Genomic DNA, 19,695 nt, shown 5'->3' with positions numbered 1-19,695 from the left:
AGACCATTTTCTTTTACTATTTAATATAGAAATATTGATAGAAAACATTCATGAGAAGCATATTGTTAAAAAACGCTTCTTTGATTCATCAGCAGCTTTAAAACCAGTCCATTTATAGTGCTAACTACAATAGCGAGGATAATGTAAATAGTAAGGTGGAAAATTTTAATATTAAGGTGAGAGCTGCTGCTGACATAATTGCACCTAAAAAGACAGTTAAAAGATCTTCTAGCATTGTTATGCCATGGAAGACCCAAAGAGTGTCTGATTTAAAGAGAACATGCCGTAGAGCTGAGCGTAAATGGAGAAAAACTAAACTAACTATCCACTATGAGATATTGAAGGTTGAAATAACAGAATACAATAACCCAGTCCGTCTTGAGAGGCGCTGCTATTTCTCTAGAATTATAAATAACAATGCTAGTAATCCCAGAGTCTTATTTTCTATGATTGGTCATCTGCTAAACCCAGGTAACTCAAAGGGATGCCTCCAAAATACTTCCAGTGAAACTTGTGAGTGTATTGCTGTATTTTTCAATCAAAAAATTAATGATATTAGAAATAACATAGTATATCTCCCTAACACTGTGGATCCTCTTAAGCCCCAGTACTCTGGTATAAACAAATTAAACTCTTTCACCAGGATAGATTTACCTGATTTACATAAAATAATTTCTCAAGTGAAACCCTCCACCTGCGTCCTTGACTCAATACCAACAAGTTTTTTCAAAGAAGTATTGGGCGTGCTAATTGATAATATTTTTGACATAGTAAACTCGTCATTAGATACAGGGGTCTTCCCAGATTGTCTTAAGACTGCTGTAGTTAAACCCCTACTCAAGAATAATAATCTTGTCCCCTCTGCTTTTGAAAATTTTAGACCCATTTCTAACCTGCCTTTCTTAAGTAAAATTCTAGAGAAGGCAGTCATTATGCAGCTAAACGACCACCTCAATAAACATGCTATTCTTGATAAGTGTCAGTCGGGTTTCAGAACAAATCACAGCACAGAAACTGCACTTGTTAAAGTAGTAAATGACTTGCGGGTAAATGCAGACAGAGGCCATCTATCTGTTCTCATCCTCTTAGATCTGAGTGCTGCTTTTGACACCATTGATCACAATATTCTTAGAAATCGCCTTAGTCAATGGATGGGCCTCTCTGGCAGTGTCTTAAATTGGTTTGAATCCTACCTGGCAGGTAGAAAATTCTTTGTTAGTTGTGGTAATTATAACTCAAAGACACATGATATTCTATATGGTGTTCCACAAGGCTCTATCCTGGGTCCACTGCCCTGTTTGATCTACATGCTTCCGTTAGGTCAGATTATCTCGGGGAATAACGTGAGTTACCACAGCTATGCTGATGACACGCATCTGTATTTATCAATAGTACCTGATGACCCCGACTCTGTTGTTTCACTAACACAATGTCTTACTTGTATTTGTAAATGGATGAATAGTAATTTTCTCAAGCTAAATAAAGAGAAAACAGAAATTTTAGTGATTGGCAATAATGGATATAATGAGGTTATTAGAAATAAATTTGATGCATTAGGTTTAAAAGTCAAGACGGAGGTAAAGAATTTAGGGGTAACTGTTGACTGTAACCTGAATTTTAAATCGTATATTAATCAGATCACTAAGACAGCATTTTTACACTTAAGAAATATAGCAAAAGTTATACCTCTTATATCATTGAAAGATGCTGAGAAATTAGTTCACGCTTTTGTTTTCAGTCGACTAGATTACTGTAACGCACTCCTCTCAGGACTACCCAAAAAAGTCATAAATCATTTGCAATTAGTGCAGAATGCAGCTGCTAGAATCCTAACTAGGAGAAGAAAATCTGAGCACATTTCTCCAGTTTTGATGTCACTACACTGGCTACCTGTGTCATTCAGAATTGACTTTAAAATACAGCTTATAGTTTACAAAGCCTTAAATAATCTCGCTCCATCTTATATATCGGAATGTCTGACACCTTGTATTCCAAATCGTAACCTTAGATCCTCCAATGAGTATCTGCTTAGAATTCTAAGAGCTAAACTTAAAAGAAGTGGTGAGGCAGCCTTCTGCTATTATGCACCTAAAATCTGGAATAGCCTGCCAATAGGAATTTGCCAGGCTAATACAGTGGAGCACTTTACAAAACTGCTAAAAACGCATTACTTTAACATGGCTTTCTCATAACTTCATTTTAGTTTAACCCTGATGCTCTGTATATTCAATTAATTATCATAACTATTCATGGTGACTCTGAAATCCGTACTAACCCCTACTCTCTCTTCTGGTTGTTTTCCCAGTTTTCTGTGGTGGCGACCTGTGCCACCACCACCTAATCAAAGCACCATGATGATCCTACATTGATGGATCAAAAGCCAGAAGTCTACATGACCATCATCATCAAATCCTTCCATGAGAACCCTAAATACAAAGAGGACTTTTCATTTATGTTAGGTAGATTGCCCAGAGGGGGCTGGGCGGTCTCATCGTCTGGAACCCCTGCAGATTTTTTTTTTTTTTCTCCAGCCGTCTGGAGTTTTTTGTTTTTTCTGTCCTCACTGGCCATCGGACCCTACTCTTATTCTATGTTAATTAGTGTTCTCTTATTTTAATTCTTACTTTGTCTTTTTTTCTCTTTTCTTCATCATGTAAAGCACTTTGAGCTACATTACTTGTATGAAAATGTGCTATATAAATACATGTTGTTGTTGTTGTTGTAAGCCAAGTGAAAAGTATTTAAATCATGATATTAAACCTAATTTTCCTTAGTGTAAGAATAATTGATAATAATTGATCTAAAAATTTGTATTTACATTTATTCAGCTTACTTGAAGAAATCTTGTCAAGTAAATGTTGCTTATCCCTTTGGCGGATTGTTTTGTTAAATACAAGCAAAACAACTCTCATTTAAAGTTTTATTGTCTAGTTTTTGCATATGCATTTTTGCAGTGTAATATGTGATGTAAATACAATATCTTATATTAATGTAGGATACTTCAAACTATTTTAAAGAAATTCTGATTAAAAATAACTGAAAAAAATAAAATAAAACATTCAAATGATGCTTACTTTTCAGGAATGGTTAAGTTGAATTCCTGCATAAAGAAACCCTGGAGTAGTATCAGTGCAGTTTACCTTGTTGCTGAGTGATGCTATAGACATAAAACCTCCACCAGCTAGGCAGAATTAACTGTGCCTTGGGAGGAAGGCCTTCAGATTTCTTTCAGAAACTAGAGGAAAGTTGATTAAAAGAGCCATGCAACAATAGTATTTTCCTGAAAAAGAAGGGTAATAACCTTGCTCATGCCACAAATGTCTGACATTCTGTTTGATCTACTGTATATCCATACAAAACAATGCACCTTTAGACATTAATTGACATAATGGAGAAGACAAACTTATGGTTGTAGATTTAGATAATGAATTGAATTCAGTTTTACATAAAATACATAATTCCTCAGCATGTACAAAATATCACCTTAAGATTGTGTACATCAGATGTACAGTGTATCAAACTGTTATCCCTCAGGGATCGATAGTGGGGTCTCTTCACTTTCCAATTTATATAAAATATAAAATATTTCTTGGGGCTTACAGTTTTAAATATCCATGACAGATGAACAGGAAACATTTATCTGAAGCAACAAAAATATCTAATCATGTGTCCCAAATTTCAATGATCACAAGAGTCCATGCAACTGTCTTGTAACCAAAGTTCAGCAGTAGAGTTTGGTTTCCAAAATACAAAATGCTGTGGTTGCCAAATAAATACACATGCCAGTAAAAGTGATTGTTGGTATTTATGCAATATAATCAACTCAAATGACTCAAACCAAAATATAAAGTATTAAGAACTTTTAATGATAAAAATAACAAGATAAGGTTTGTAGCACAAAATAAGAAATAGCTGTCTGTCACCTGCAGACCTTCTAAAGTAGATGCCAGAATATCTCTATTTACTGGGTAGTTTACCTACTTCCTCACTTCCAAATAGTTTCCCAACTGACCTATGGCTTTAATGAAGCAATAGTTAATTCCCACGGCAGACAGCAGGGGCATTTTGGAAAGATTATCCAGATTTCATTTTATAAAAGCCATAAAGTATATTTTAGTAGAAAAAAATGCTTATTTCATATCTGATGGAAAGTTGTTTGAAAGATTAAGTTTTTTCCTATCTATGCTACTATGTAAGAGAATCGATTTAAAAATATTTGATATTTGCCCTTCATGTACCTCCAGCATTCTTCCTATGCCTTTTCTCTGTATTCTAGTGGGTCTCAACATATTTTGACTGGTGCTCCCTCTCTCAATTGCATTCCAATAAAGCCTACCTGTGCCTTTGTTTGTATTTAGTGACCCAACATCACTTAATGTGTTATTTGTATTGTTGAAATTGTTGACATGCAGCATTTTAAGTCCCTTTTCTTTAAAAAAAATGGCCATAATCAAGAATTGGACTTCACACCCCTAATGTATTGTTACATCATCTCTACCATTGAGTCACAAAAGCCCAACTGACCAATCAGATTGCTTGGAGGGACCAGACACACAAACATAGACAGAAGCTCGTTAAAATATTGTAGATATACTTTTGATTAACTAACTGCATTTGAAATAAAAAAAATATTTCTTTCTAAGAAAGGTCACCTTCGCTTTTTTTAGGTTCCACCTTCATCTTCTTCAGTCGCTTCAGCATACCACGAAGGTCAGTGATTCCATACTGGAATGCAATTTTTTCAAATTCACTTGGCTTGGCATTCTTCAGAATCTCCCAGACATCCACCTCCTCTTTCTCAGGCTCCTCATGCTTAACCTCTCTGAAGAAAGAAAGTAAAACAAATCAGAAAATAACATAAAGACATACATAAAGAAACTGAATGGAAATAAATTTAAGATAATCTATATGTGTCAGCAGATGGCTGAAGAACAATATTATTTCTGCTGCTCATTTTTATACAAATGATGTAGCCCAAAGTGCTTGGCAAGATGTCAAAGAAGTACTGTATATTATATGCAAAGAGTGCAGAGAACTTTAAGAAAACATATCAGATAAAGTTATAGCCATAATCCGCAGGTTAGCCTGAGAGAAAATGCATACATAGCACAGCATATTGTCTTTGGATAAGTAGTTTTTATTATTATGTCTTCCATGAAAACTAAATGTAAATGGAGATAACTATATATAAACCAAATAACTATCTAAATATAATTACACAATGCAAATACTATTGAACAAAATTTACTTACAATTTTTTTTTACTTATATGTCAGCTGAAATAGGTGCATAGAGTACAAAACAAGATAGAACAAGTTCATCAGCACAATATTAATTAAAAAGATGAAAATCCATTCAACATCATACCAACACATTCATTTTGGTATTTATAAAAACAATGTAGTTTAAAAACACATGTTCTCCATCTTTTTACATGTTGCTCCAGAGGTAAAGATAGTATTAGCACTGAGGAATCACAGTAAATTTCATCAGAACTAATATCATGGCCCAATATCTGTGTGATATGCAGAGTTTCATATTCTCCCATTGTTTGCTTAGGTTACCTTCAAGATTTCCAATATTGTCCTACATTCTACATGCATGTATGTTAGGTTGGACTAAACAAAATCAAAAATGATGGATAGATTATACTTTACGCACAACTTTAACATCACCCAAGCATTGTCTTTGCTTGTAACAGTTTCACATTTTCCAAACCTGTAGCCACTGCTTGACCTCTATTTTAGTTCTATTTTCAGAAGCTTTAAGACATTCATTCAGTTAGTATCTCTTTTTGTGACCTTTTCTAACAAACTTAGAACTTGTTTCTCATTTAAGAAAAACATACTATATTTTCATTTCTAAATAATTTACTTGTTAAACTTTACAACTTCTAGACACAACATTAATTTGTGGCATACCTTGTACTACTGTGAATTAAAAATATGAATTAGGGGCACACCCGATCTAACAAAACACAGGCTGCCATGACAGTTGCTCATTTCTCATTCACCACAAACACTCAGTTTTTCTGTGCAGCCAATGATAATGGCCAGAAAAGCCATTAGAGAGAAAGTTCATTCTTATCCATCCTTTCTACCCCCACAATTGTAAGTGGCAACATAATAAAAAGCTTCTTAGCTGTTATACCAGGCAAAAATATGAAATCAAGGTTACAGTTAATTTATTAAACAATATGCTACTTTTATTTAAGATTACAAAATGTCCTCAAACATTCAGAAGCAGTGTCTCTCTGATCAAACAATGAACTTTGTAAGCTGGAAGTTCAAAGGTGTCAATCGCGATCTAACAATAAAAATTATTCTCCCACCTAACAGACCTAAATGCTAAGATAGTATTTGTACAGGAGACTCACTTAACAAGTAAGGACCAGTTTCAATTCCAGACTTTCCACTCCAGCTCTAGAAAAAAAACCATTTGAAGTATGAGATGTAGTATGTGATTCTGAAGGTTGGTATTTCATGGTGATGATGGATAATATATTCAAATCTAAAGTAATTTTAGTAAATATTTATGCACCTAATGTGGATAATAGAGATTTTACCCAAAACATATTTGCATCGATTCATAAAATAATAATGGCTTGAAACTTTAATTGTGTTTGAAATCCAGCCCTGGATTGATCATCAACCACTGTGACAATAACATCTAATACCACAAAGACAATCACACAATTTGTAATGGATCACAACATATCAGACCAATGGAAATTCTTAAATCCAGATTCAACAGAATATTCCTTCTTCTCAACAGTACATCATAGTTACTCAAGAAGAGATTATTTCTTTATCAATAATAATTTATTGCCCACTATCAAATCTTGAAAGTACAACTCTATTGTTATCTCTCATTATGCACCTCTGATCTTGGAGTTTGAATTACTATGTCTTACACACTCATTTCTCAGCTATCATCGTAACCCCCAGTCATTAGCAGATGTGAACTTTACAGTGTTCACCTCCAAACAAATTAATTAATTTTTAGAGACAAATGCATCCTGAGAGGTTTCTGCAGGAGCTTTATGGGAAAGTTTGAATGTCTTTTTAAGGAGGACAGATTACTTCATATCTTTCCCATAAAAATAAACTGGAATCTAAGAAGGCATCAAAATTAATCGGCGAGATCTCTGGAATAGATCAAGAATATGCCAGGTCTCCAAATGAGACAGGCTCTACAATCAGAATTTCACTTTTTGACAATAAAATAAACTGAACAACTCATCTTTAAATCACGACATTATTATTATGAACATGGACAGAAGGCTAATAAGATCTTAGCTCAACAAATCCATAAGAGTTCCAAACTGTAAATGTTGCAATCTAGCTGCAGCCTCACTGTGCCACATGTTTTGAGAGTGTACCAAATAAGCATAATTGTGGCCAAAAATCTTTAAATACTAACACTGCACAACAAAGTTTTTGCTTCTTGAACACTGTTGGATGTTTCTTATAGATTTTTGGGTGCTGATCACGAATATCACTTCAAAATTTAGCTATCACGTACCGTTTCAGTTTTGTCATGATTTTTTCTTATACAGTATTTGTATTCAAACATTTTCGCTCCCGTAAGTGACTTATTAACAACGGTTTGTGCAGCCTGGGCATGTCCAGGCATGGAATCAGGCCAGCTGGGAAGCTGTTCTATGGAAGATGACATCCTGGGCAGGTCTGAACGAACTTGACGTTGTCTCAGCATGCTATAAAGGTGGCTTGCATACACCGATCCTACTCATTTGATTAATATACAGTATAGTCAGTGTGTATGTATAGTATCAGTATAGTAAAGTATAGTATCTGTAGCAATATAACAGTAAGTAAGCTTGATGCTATAGACGTTTTGGTGTCGGGCAATATGTCTCATCAATATCATTACAGCCACGATACATTCTGCTATATCTGTGGCGAATATACACTTGTTCCTCAGAGACGTTGGATGACTGTTCTTGTGAAGAAAGCTTATCATCTGTATTTCGGCTGCAAAATTGGTGATCAAGACAAGGAATGGGCGCCTCACATTTGCTGTGTGACATGTGCTGTCATTCTGAGAGCCTGACTCAGAGTCACTCGAAAGACGATGCCGTTTGCTGTTCTGATGATATGGTGAGAACAGAAAGACCATGTGACGGACTGTTACTTCTGTTTGTCTAATGTGTCTGGTTTCTCTGCCAAAAACAAGAAGTCAATTGAATATCCTAATCTGCCTTCAGCAATGACACCCATGCCACATGACGACAGTCTTCCAAATCCGAAACCACCAGAGGATTGAACCTTAGACGAACCAGATGAAGAAATTGCAATGCAGGGTACTGACAGTGACATTGACCTGGATTTTGAACCATGCTCATCAGGCGATCCACATCTGATGACACAGTCCAAATTGAATGATTTGGTCAGAGATTTGGGTCTGTCAAAAGAAAAAGCTGAGCTGATGGGTTCAAGACTGCAAGAATGTTGTTTGTTGTCACCATGTATGAACATTTCTGTGTTTTGAGGCCAACATCTTGACATAACCAAATTTTTTGCACAAGTCGACAGTCTCTGTCTCTGTTGTGACATTGAAGGATTGTTCTCTGCCTTGGGTTGTGATCACAACCCGGAACAGTGCCGTCTCTTCATTGATTCATAAATGTTAAGCCTGAAAGCTGTTCTGCTACACAATGGCAATATTTATCCTTCAGTACCTGTTGGCTATGCAGCACACATGAAAGAAACCTATGAGAATATGGAACTGTTGCTGAAGCATGTCCAGTATAGCAGGTACAACTGGAATATCTGTGGAGATTTTAAAGTCATTGCTCTGTTACTAGGACTGCAGCTTGGCTATACAAAGTACTGTTGTTTCATATGTGAATGGGACAGCCGTGCCAAAGAGTCGCACTATTCTCGACAGAACTGGCCACTCTATAAAAAGTTAGTTCCAGGACAGAAAAATGTGGCACATGAATTGCTTGTCGACCCGGCAAAGATATTTTTGCCTAATCTTCACATAAAACTGGGACTCATGAAGAATTTTGTGAAAGCACTGAACGAGGAAGGCAAAGGTTTTCATTATTTAAGACAGATGTTCCCAAGAATAACTCATGCCAAGATCAAAGAGGGCATTTTTGTTGGCCCCCAGATGAGACATGTTATGAGTGACAAGCAGTTTGAAGATCTGTTAGTTGGGCCGGAACAAATTGCCTGAAAAGCCTTCAAGGACGTTGTTGACAATTTTCTGGGCAATTACAGAGCCCCAAACTACATTCAGCTGGTAGACAAACTTCTCAAAGCATACAAGACAATGAAGTACAACATATCACTTAAGATTAATTTCCTCCACTCACACTTGGACTTTTTCCCTGCAAATCTCGGTGCTGTCATTGACGAACACGGTGAAAGGTTTCACCAGGACATTGCTACAATGAAGAAACAATACCAGGGCAACTGGAATCCATCAATGCTTGCTGACTACTGTTGGATGCTGCAACGTGATGCACCAGACATTGAATACAAAATAAAATCTGGAGCAAAACACTTTTAATTCTGTTGAATTTAATAGCTTATGCAAAACATAAACGTGACTAAATACGTTATTGTCAGTAAAGATATAAATGTCTATTTCTCAGAGTTCCTACGTGATGCAGTAAAACCAGAACTATATTCATGCATACCCAGTAGGTAGCTGTCACAATCAGCAAAAATCTTTCAGGAAGCAAGACTTTTCAAAAAAATTGTTGTGCAGTGTAATCGACAGCCTTAGTTTCACAATCACTTGTAGCCCATGAACAATGGTGTTTGGTGTACACCAAGATGGGTTTAAAGTAGAAAAGAAAAAAAGTGATTGTAATTGCCTATAACACACTACTAGCATGTAGACCTACCTTGTTTAACTGGAAGGACCTCCATCCACCTTTTATAAGAGAGTGGGTAACTGATGTTCTATACTATTTGAAATTGGAAAAATTCTTGCTTAGAGGACTGGTTCAAAAGGTTTTTAAAATATGGCAAGATTTAATGAATGAAATGTTAAAATAACCATTTAAGCATCGGAGAGGAAAGGACATTTTCCCTTTTTTTTTCCTCTAACTATTTTTTGCCCATGCTCTTGGCCTTAATCTCTACCTCAAGTGTGATTTGAATTCTGTTTTGTTAAATTTTGTCTCTTTTGGTTTCTGCTTTTTTTTAACTTTCTGATGTTTTTTCTTCTCTTCTTTTTTTGTAGTTTAACTATAAACTCATTTGTTGTACAAGCTCGACTTGATTGTATGAAATGTTATTTGCTTCAAATAAAATAAATAAAAAGAAAAAAAACTTGAATCAAATTTTAAATATCCCAAAATAAAAATTTCAAAACAAAAAACCTGCAACGAAAACTTTGAAGAGACACACATTTCTAAGCAGAAACAGAAACATCATCACACAACTTATTGTATGTTCTGTATTTTATCCCACCAGACACCACAACTATTTAATTTGTATTCTTATTTTGTGTTGGTTATTTATCAGATAGGTATGATGCAATTATTCTTAGTTTCTGTCAAAATATATCTTTCGAACTAAATGTTTATTATTAGAAAACACTCACCGCTTCTTTAACAGGGCACTAAAATCCAGATCACCAGCATCTTCTTTAGCTACACCCCTAAAGCATTGAGAAAGAAGGAGAATAACAGTAAGGAAACCAAGTAAAAAAGTATAATAGGGACATGTTATTGTAGGCCCCATGTCCTATGAAATGTGATGTAGGCTGAACTGTATATTCATTAACTAATATCAGGTATTAGATTTTTTTAAATATCAGAACAAATGTTAGACATTCTTAAAATGCCAAAAATATAAATTAGCTTTTTATAAAATTATATTATACTGAAGATTATCTAAATGTCCCTCAAGGCTCAGTGGTGTTGTTTCTTTAGAGGCCACCAGATGCCATTGGTTGACAGGTGACACTGGAGTTACACACAGCACCCCTGAATCCTGAAATAAATAAATCGTTGGTCTTCTTAGCATTGTTTAAGGTTTGAAAAGATTACTGAATGTGCTCTTTTGTTAGAATGTATTTTTCTTTCAATCTTGTAGTTCTGTTAATGGAACTATGTAAAATAAAAATCAGATAGCCCAGAAAGAGTCCATCCATCCATTTTCCAACCCGCTGAATCTGAACACAGGGTCACGGGAGCCAATCCCAGCCAACACAGGGCACAAGGCAGGAACCAATCCTGGGCAGGGTGCCAACCCACCGCAGGACACACACAAACACACCAAGCACACACTAGGGCCAATTTAGAATCTCCAATCCACCTAACCTGCATGTCTTTGGACTATGGGAGGAAACCGGAGCGCCCGGAGGAAACCCACGCAGACATGGGGACAACATGCAAACTCCACGCACGGAGGACCCGGGAAGCGAACCCAGGTCCCCAGGTCTCCCAACTGTGAGGCAGCAGCGCTACCCACTGCGCCACCGTTCCGCCCCCCAGAAAGAGTCATACTTTAAATATGGTTTGTTAGATAAAATAAAGTTCTTCATGTTAACAGTGACCACACTGTAGAACATGGGTGTTGCATGATGGGGTTTTGCTGATGTACAGAGTTTGTGCTATTTACTGATGTCATCCTTGTTTTGTGGATTTTACTGAGAACTGAGTGCTTCTGTGTAAAAGTTGATTAATATATAGGTTTGCTCCTAAGAACTTGAATTTTAAATACCACTAAATGGCTGGACGGTACTTGCTAAAACTTAATTTTTCCTTTAGAAGGTTTTTTGTTGTTTTTTTCAGCTGCTCAGTAGCAAGGTATACTTTGAGTAAGCTCTGCAGCACACATATGGATGAAGTGGAGGTGACAGCAGCAGAAGCAAGAATCTTGCCAAACAGCTGAAGCAGACAGACAATATTCTAACAATCAATCGTCTTTGAATCCACTAATTGTAAGAGCCAATCTTAGAAAGTTAAAGCTTTGAGTTAAACTCATATTAGTGTTTGCTTAATTTGAATAGAATATACATTTCTTTCATAGTCATAGACAATGGTATAGTTTTTTTCCCCTATAAGTTAGTAAGAGATAGAACTTTATTGCTATAATTAAGATACAGTGTGTTAATTATGCCAGTTGTTGTTTGGAATAGACCCCAGTACACAGGGACTTAAAAAACCCATTTTCAGCTTAGAAATGGGATAAGCATACAGTTTTCTGACCGTTTTCAAATGGTTCAGAAACATTTGGAAATGATTTAACTGAATAAGCAAACTTAAAGATTTAAGCTTTGAACAGAACTTTTCTTAACAAGAACTTTCTTTTTTTGCTCTTTCAATTTTCTGTTTTTTGTGTGAACTGTTTTACTTTGAATTTTAACTAAAACCATTAAAAACAAAGATATTTTGTCTGCAGAATCATTTCAGCGCGTCAGGCTTTTGTTGAATCCCATTGTTTATGTTAGAGTTGCTGAACTTTGGTAATTTTGGGAAAGCACGGCTACAACTAACAGTAAATGTGTTTCCAGCAAGAAAGGAAGCAAAAGATTAAGAAACAGTACTAGTTAGGTCTGGTACATCATAAGCAAGAAAACCAGAATCTGTGCTAGGAAGGAGGAAAGCATAATAATAACTTTTAAAGAGGGTGTATTTAAACAGGCATTGTATTGATGGTGGTGCTGGGTCAAAAAGAAGCAAACAAAAAAGGAAAGAAACAAAGAAAGAACAATGTGTACCCCCAAAGTGGTACACGAGGACACTCCAGACCAGAGAAGTAGATGTAGGTGCCTCAATGTCATATATATTGTAAAATATGCACATTGTCTAAGGGCATGAGCTGTAGAGCTGGAGTTATGCAACAATTTTTAGGACCTTGCAGAGGTGGACAATGATTTTGATAACTCAGGAAGGGCTGGCAGGATGAGTAGCCCCAGGGAGACACCTCAAAAACAAGTGCCCAAAAACAGAGAGGTAATGATAATTGGAGACTCAGTCAATATGGAAACTGAAACTCAGGTTTGCTTCATGTACCCCTCTGGAAGAAAGGATTGGTGCGTGGATAGAGCAGGGTAAGGATCCAATTGTTATTATTCACTTTGGAACAAATGACTTACATAAGTGAAAGCTGCCAGCTTTGTTAACAAAAACGAAATAATTACTGTACATGTCAAGCTAAGGAACAGAACTTATAAGATGGTATTCTCAGCTTAGATCTTAGTGTAGGATAGCAGGGAATAGGTTTATGGGCCAGTAGAGTTTCCTCTGGAACAATTAGGACCTGTTCCACCATGACAGGTTACATTAGAACCAGAGGAGCACCAATGTATTATAGAGGAATATGAGTAAGTTGGTTGAGTATTGCTTAAACTAAAATCCCAAATCAGGAAAAGTTGGGATGGTATGGAAAATGCAAATAAAAAAAGAAAATAAAACACAGTGATTTATACATTTACTTCAATTTTGATAGCATGAACCCAAGATAAGATGTGTTTGCAGGAAGAATGGGACAAAATAACACCTGAAATGCTTCATCACTTGGTATCCGCAGTTCCAAAACATCTTAAGTGGTGTGAGAAGGAATTGCGACATTACAAAGTGTTGAATGATTTACCGTCCCAACATTTTTTTGGAATGTGTTGCAGGCCTGAAGTGCAGGAATTGATGTATATTAACAAATAAAATCAAGTTGACCGGACAAAACATGAAATATCTTGGGTTCATACTGTCTGCAATGAAATAAAAGTTAAAGTAAATTTAGGCATCACTGCATTGTTTTTTTTTGTATTTTCCATACCATCACAACATTTTCTGATTTGGGGTTGTATGTAGAGCAGAGATTTACAGTGGCGGACCGTGCATTTCACACCTAGGCCTTCAGTAGTGCTCCGTCTGAATTAACCCGCCCCTCAAAAACTAATTTATGGTTATAAAAACCATCTTACTATGCAGAAACACAGTATAAAGAGCCATTGCATCGCAGATAGATAACTCCTGTAGCCACAATAAATGCCTTTATTGAATGGACAAACCAGGGGTGAACAAGTTCCTTTCTACTGCAGCTACAGCCGCGACACACATAAACATCAATAATAACTCATAAACTTGAAATATTATTTAGGAAAATCGCAACATTTTACTCACCAAAAATTCAGATTATTTATAAACAAAATCCATCCTCCTCTCTTTCCTCAAAAACAGTTCAATTACTCTGTCGTACAGATTATCCGTGCACTTCAGTTCCATCACGAAGTCCCTTTCTATCGCCATCGAAACTAATGCTGAAAGTCGAACCTGCCCTGTCTTATTTCTGGCATAAGTTTTAATTCACTTTAGGGCTGAAAATGTCCGCTCGATGGAAGCAGTGGACACGGGAATGGTCACCACCAAACATACCAATGTGTACAGCTGCCCCATGCTCTCATTCAGATTTTTCTGATGAAGGAAGTCAAGGAGATCAGTGGGAGATTTTCCTGCAAAATCATCTATGGCATACTTACACCATCCTATCCAATCAACGGGTCTGAATACGGTGACGTTGCCGTACGCCTGCTAGAGGGCCCTAGTGACACCAACTCAAAATCTGATTGGTTGAAGCAACAGTTTAATCGACATTTATTTTTTGTTAGAGGGACCGCAGAACGGATTGTGAAGGCCTCTGGGCAGACTTCATTGACTTTGACCCTGCCTGGCAACAAATGATGGCTGAAATGTGATTGGTTAAATGCTTTAATACAAAAATACATGTCTGGAAGCAGCACAACCATCGGAAAAGCTATGAAAGGAAGCGGACAGACTATTTGGAATTATTTAATAAGTATTCATGGACAAAATATAATTAACATCAGTTTGTGATTCAGATATTTTTTTAGGCCAGCAGAGAAGGCCTTGCAGGCCCTGACGGCCCACCACTGGATTTTAGGAAGTACCAGGTTTATAACTGCATAGTGTCACACACGTGTGTATGGGAAGCAGCTAAAGGGCTCAAAAGAATTCCTGATCAGACCAGGGGGTGGCAGAGTGCATTAATTCTTTCTCTTGTCTCACCAAATGCGGGAAATTCCGCCTCCCATGAAGACATCACTTCTGGTTCTGCCCTAGAATATGCCACTTCCGGTTCCACCTCCCAAGAAGTCGAAGCCCAATGACCTCATTTGCCGCCGATTCTCAAGTATACAGAAGGCTGTCCCAAACCTCTTTGTGTGTCAAGACTTGATTATTTACCACAATATAAATTAATGTACAGTAGTAAAATATTAATATAAATGCACAAGGTAATTGTGAAATTACTAGCCTACAGTTAATAAGCTGAAAAGGAGTAATATATTAAAAATTACTTCCCTTAATGCTACAAGTGTGCTGCACATAATTACAATATCATAGAAATAATAGAAACCTGGCTAAACTAGAGTGATGGGGACAAGTAAAACATAGATAGTTACATGTTTTTTAGGAAAGATAAACAAAACTGAAAAGGTGAGGAAACGTCCAATCATGTAAAATTGTATTTGAAAGCAAATCTGGCTCTGTGGCTAAGGATCTGGATGGTTGTTGGTTCAAATCGCATTACTGTCTGGAGGGATCCTACTCTGTTGGGACCCTTGAGCTAGGCCCTTAACCTGAAAATTGCTCCTGGGGTGCCAAATATTAGCTGACCCTGCATTCTGACCACAAAAGTCATGCAGAAAGACAATTTCCTCTCGGGGATTAACAAAGTATATCAAATAAAAGAAAAAAATCTTTAATTAGATGTTGTGCCATATCTTAGTGATTTCACTAAGTATTAGAGATAGAGGCTTAATTTTCAGAGTATGTTATAATACTTTTTGATAACGTTAAAGAAACTCAATTTTTTAACAGAGTACATTAAAGCAATATATCAATTTGGAAGAGAGTCTAAGTTTAGTATTTTAGTATTTAATCAAGGTAAAATTCAGAGGGTAGATGTGATTGAACCATTAGAATCTAGTGACCATATTATAATCATTTCACATTGTTTGGTAAAGATTAAAAAACTAAAACTGATAAGTTTAATTTAGTTGGGCAAATTTTAAACAGATGCGGCAAAGTGCATAAAGATTAACTGGGATAAGATTTAAGTGTGAAGACAATAAAGGATAAGTAAAGTTTTTAAAGTATTTTACATACAATACAGACAGAAGTCAAGGAAAATTACACATTTTATTGGCTAACTGAACAGATTACAATATGCAAGCTTTCAAGACAGCTAATGCCCCTTCTTCAAGTAAAATGTAAATTACAAGACGATTATATCTTGCCTGAAGAAGGGGCCTTAGCTACCTCAAAAGCTTGAATATTGTAATCTGTTCAGTTAGCCAACAAAAGGTGTCATTTTGTTTGTCTACTCATTGCATCCATAATGACTAACATGGTACAATACCCTCCCACTACAGATATACTGTACAATACAGGACATGTCCATCCATCCATCCATTATCCAACCCCGCTGAATCCGAACACAGGGGTCTGCTGGAGCCAATCCCAGCCAACACAGGGCACAAGGCAGGAACCAATCCTGGGCAGGGTGCCAACCCACCGCAGGACACACACAAACGGGCCAATTTAGAATCGCCAATCCACCTAACCTGCATGTCTTTGGACTCTGGGAGGAAACCCACACAGACACGGGGAGAACATGCAAACTCCACGCAGGAAGGACCCGGGAAGTGAATCCAGGTCCCCAGGTCTCCCAACTGCGAGGCAGCAGTGCTACCCACTGCACCACCGTGCCGCCATACAGGACATGTTCATTCCAAAATTTAAAAACAGTAAGAAATTAAAGAAAATTCTGCTCTGGATACAATAAAAGCTACAGAAAAAAGAAACTGCAAAGAAAAGAAACAGCTGTACAATGCATACAAGTCAAATAATACTAACACTAACTAGAGGTCTTATGAGAGCATGATGACAACAGTTTTTTAGGTAAGCCAAAAGGCAGTTAAGGAGAAACATTACAGAAAAGCTGAAACAATTTTTTTCAGTATTAAAGTTTTAAAAGAATGGTAGAGTAGGGGGTAAAGTGCATAAAGATGAATATAAATCTACAATGAGTAAAATAGAAAAAGCTCTAAACATGCATTTTACTGAAGTTTACCTCCCAACAATAACAGTTTGTTATAGCCTGTTCTATGTATGAGATGCAATCTCATATTCATGTTTGCACTGTAAAGCAGCATATTGTGAACGCTAATATTAGAAACTAGCAAAATACCCGCGCTTCGCAGCGGAGAAGTAGTGTGTTAAAGAGGTTATGAAAAAGTAAAGGAAACATTTAAAAAAAAACGTAACATGATTGTCAATGTAATTGTGTTGTCATTGTTATGAGTGTTGCTGTCATATATATATATATATATATATATATATATATATACATACACATATATTTTATATATATATATATATGTATATGTGTGTATATATATATATATATATATATATGTGTGTATATATATATATATATATATATATATATATGTGTGTGTGTGTATATATATATATATATATATATATATATATATACATATGTGTGTATATATGTATGTATATATGTATATATATATGTATGTATATATGTATATATATATGTATATATATATATATGTATATATGTATATATATATGTATATATATGTATATATGTATATATATGTATATATATATTTATATATGTATATATATGTATATGTATATATATGTGTATATATATATATATAGCAAAATACCCGCGCTTCGCAGTGGAGAAGTAGTGTGTTAAAGAGGTTATGAAAAAAAAAAAAAGGAAACATTTTAAAAATAACGTAACATGATTGTCAATGTAATTGTGTTGTCATTGTTATGAGTGTTGCTGTCTTTTATATATATAATATACACACACACACACATAAACATATATATATATACATATACATATATATATACATATCTACATATACATACATATATACACATATACACATCCACATAAACATATATATATACATATACAAATTTACATATCTACATATATATATATATATATAGACATACATATATACATACACACATTCACATATATATATATATATATATATATATATATATATATATATATATATATATATATATATATATATATATAAATATAATGTATATATACATATGTACTTATTGGCTCCTGTATTTAGGATATAGCGGGTTGGATAATGGACGGATGGACATCTGTATGCATAGCCGTATTTGCCCATTTTCGTTTTTTTTCTTTGTTCAGTAATATTACAGTAAACCCGGAGCTTGTCAGTTCAAATCCTGGTACTGACACCACTGTGTGACCCTGAGGAAGTCACTTCACCTGCCTGTGCTGCAAAAAACAAAAGTAATGTAACAAATTGTACCTCAGATGTTGTAAGTTGGTGGAATAAAGGCATAAGTAAAATAGATAAATATGTATTATACACATAGGAACTATTCATTTATTTTCAGTTAAGTCATCTGCAGCAAACTTTTATAAATGAGGGTTTCTGATTTTTAGATAGTGCAAACTGTTTCTTCTTCATTGACGTTTTCTCTTGGAGAGCTTTTTTCATTTCATTGAAAATGAAAGCAGCAGCTGCCAAAATATGCAGCTTTCTTATTAATTTTTCAACATTGTATAAAATAAATGTATAAAGTAACATAAAAGGTTTAAATACTGGTTATCCTTTTACACTAAAATATTACTAAAGAGATACAAAAAAAGTAAAATGGATATGTTGTTTTTCTTTAAGGAGATTAAATATTACTGAAGAAAGAAAAAAAAAATTAAACAGCCAAATGGGGCTATGCATACGAACTTAAAAGGTTTAAAAAAAACAGAAATATATATTTTATTTTTACGTCCTTAACTTGTGGAGGGTGTATCCTGTAGCAAAGCCCAAACTTTTTTCGTGAAAGCCCGTTTCAGTCAATAAGTCTTAAAAAAACGTGTAAAGATATTGACAATAAGCTAAGTCATCTGCAGCAAAGTTTTATAAATGAGGGTTTCTCCTTTTTAGATAGTGCAAACTGTTTCTTCTTCATTGACGTTTTGTCTTGGAGAGCTTTTTTCATTTCATTGAAAAAGAAAGCAGCAGCTGCCAAAATATGCAGCCTTCTTATTAATTTTTCAACATTGTATAAAATAAATGTATAAAGTAACATAAAAGGTTTAAATACTGGTTATCCTTTTACACTAAAATATTACTAAAGAGATACAAAAAAAGTAAAATGGATATGTTGTTTTTCTTTAAGGAGATTAAATAGTACTGAAGAAAGAAAAAAAAAATTAAACAGCCAAATGGGGCTATGCATACGAACTTAAAAGGTTTAAATAAAACAGAAATATATATTTTATTTTTACTTGCTTAACTTGTGGAGGGTGTATCCTGTAGCAAAGCCCTAACTTTTTTCGTGAAAGCCCATTTCAGTAAATAAGTCTTAAAAACAGGTGTAAAGATATTGACAATAAGCTACGCAAACCCAGGAAGACATGGAATCGTTTAAATCAAGTATCATTACATCTTCCTTTCTTAAAGAGAAGTAAGGCAGTACTTATAAGCTTACATATTTATATATAGACATATATATATATATATATATATATATATATATATATATATATATATATATATATATATATCCGAAGCCGTGCAAGCACACTCTTGAGAATGCAACGTATAGTTGTACAGAAGAAAAGCAATCTTGCCTCAAAT

General features: G+C 35.1%; 1 protein-coding gene across 1 annotated transcript in view; it reads right to left on the bottom strand.

Moving 5' to 3' along the window:
* Positions 1-19,695, bottom strand: part of mybpc2a (myosin binding protein Ca) — a 142,526-nt gene that overhangs the window by 69,194 nt on the left and 53,637 nt on the right. Inside the window, 2 exon segments of the mRNA XM_028813635.2 lie at positions 4,653-4,822; positions 10,585-10,641. Of these exon segments, the coding sequence (XP_028669468.2) occupies positions 4,653-4,822; positions 10,585-10,641 (227 nt within the window).

Source organism: Erpetoichthys calabaricus, chromosome 11 (assembly GCF_900747795.2).
Source record: "Erpetoichthys calabaricus chromosome 11, fErpCal1.3, whole genome shotgun sequence".
Lineage (NCBI taxonomy): Eukaryota > Metazoa > Chordata > Cladistia > Polypteriformes > Polypteridae > Erpetoichthys > Erpetoichthys calabaricus.
Note: the sequence above shows the minus strand (reverse complement) of the source record. Positions and strands in the feature narration are given on the sequence as shown.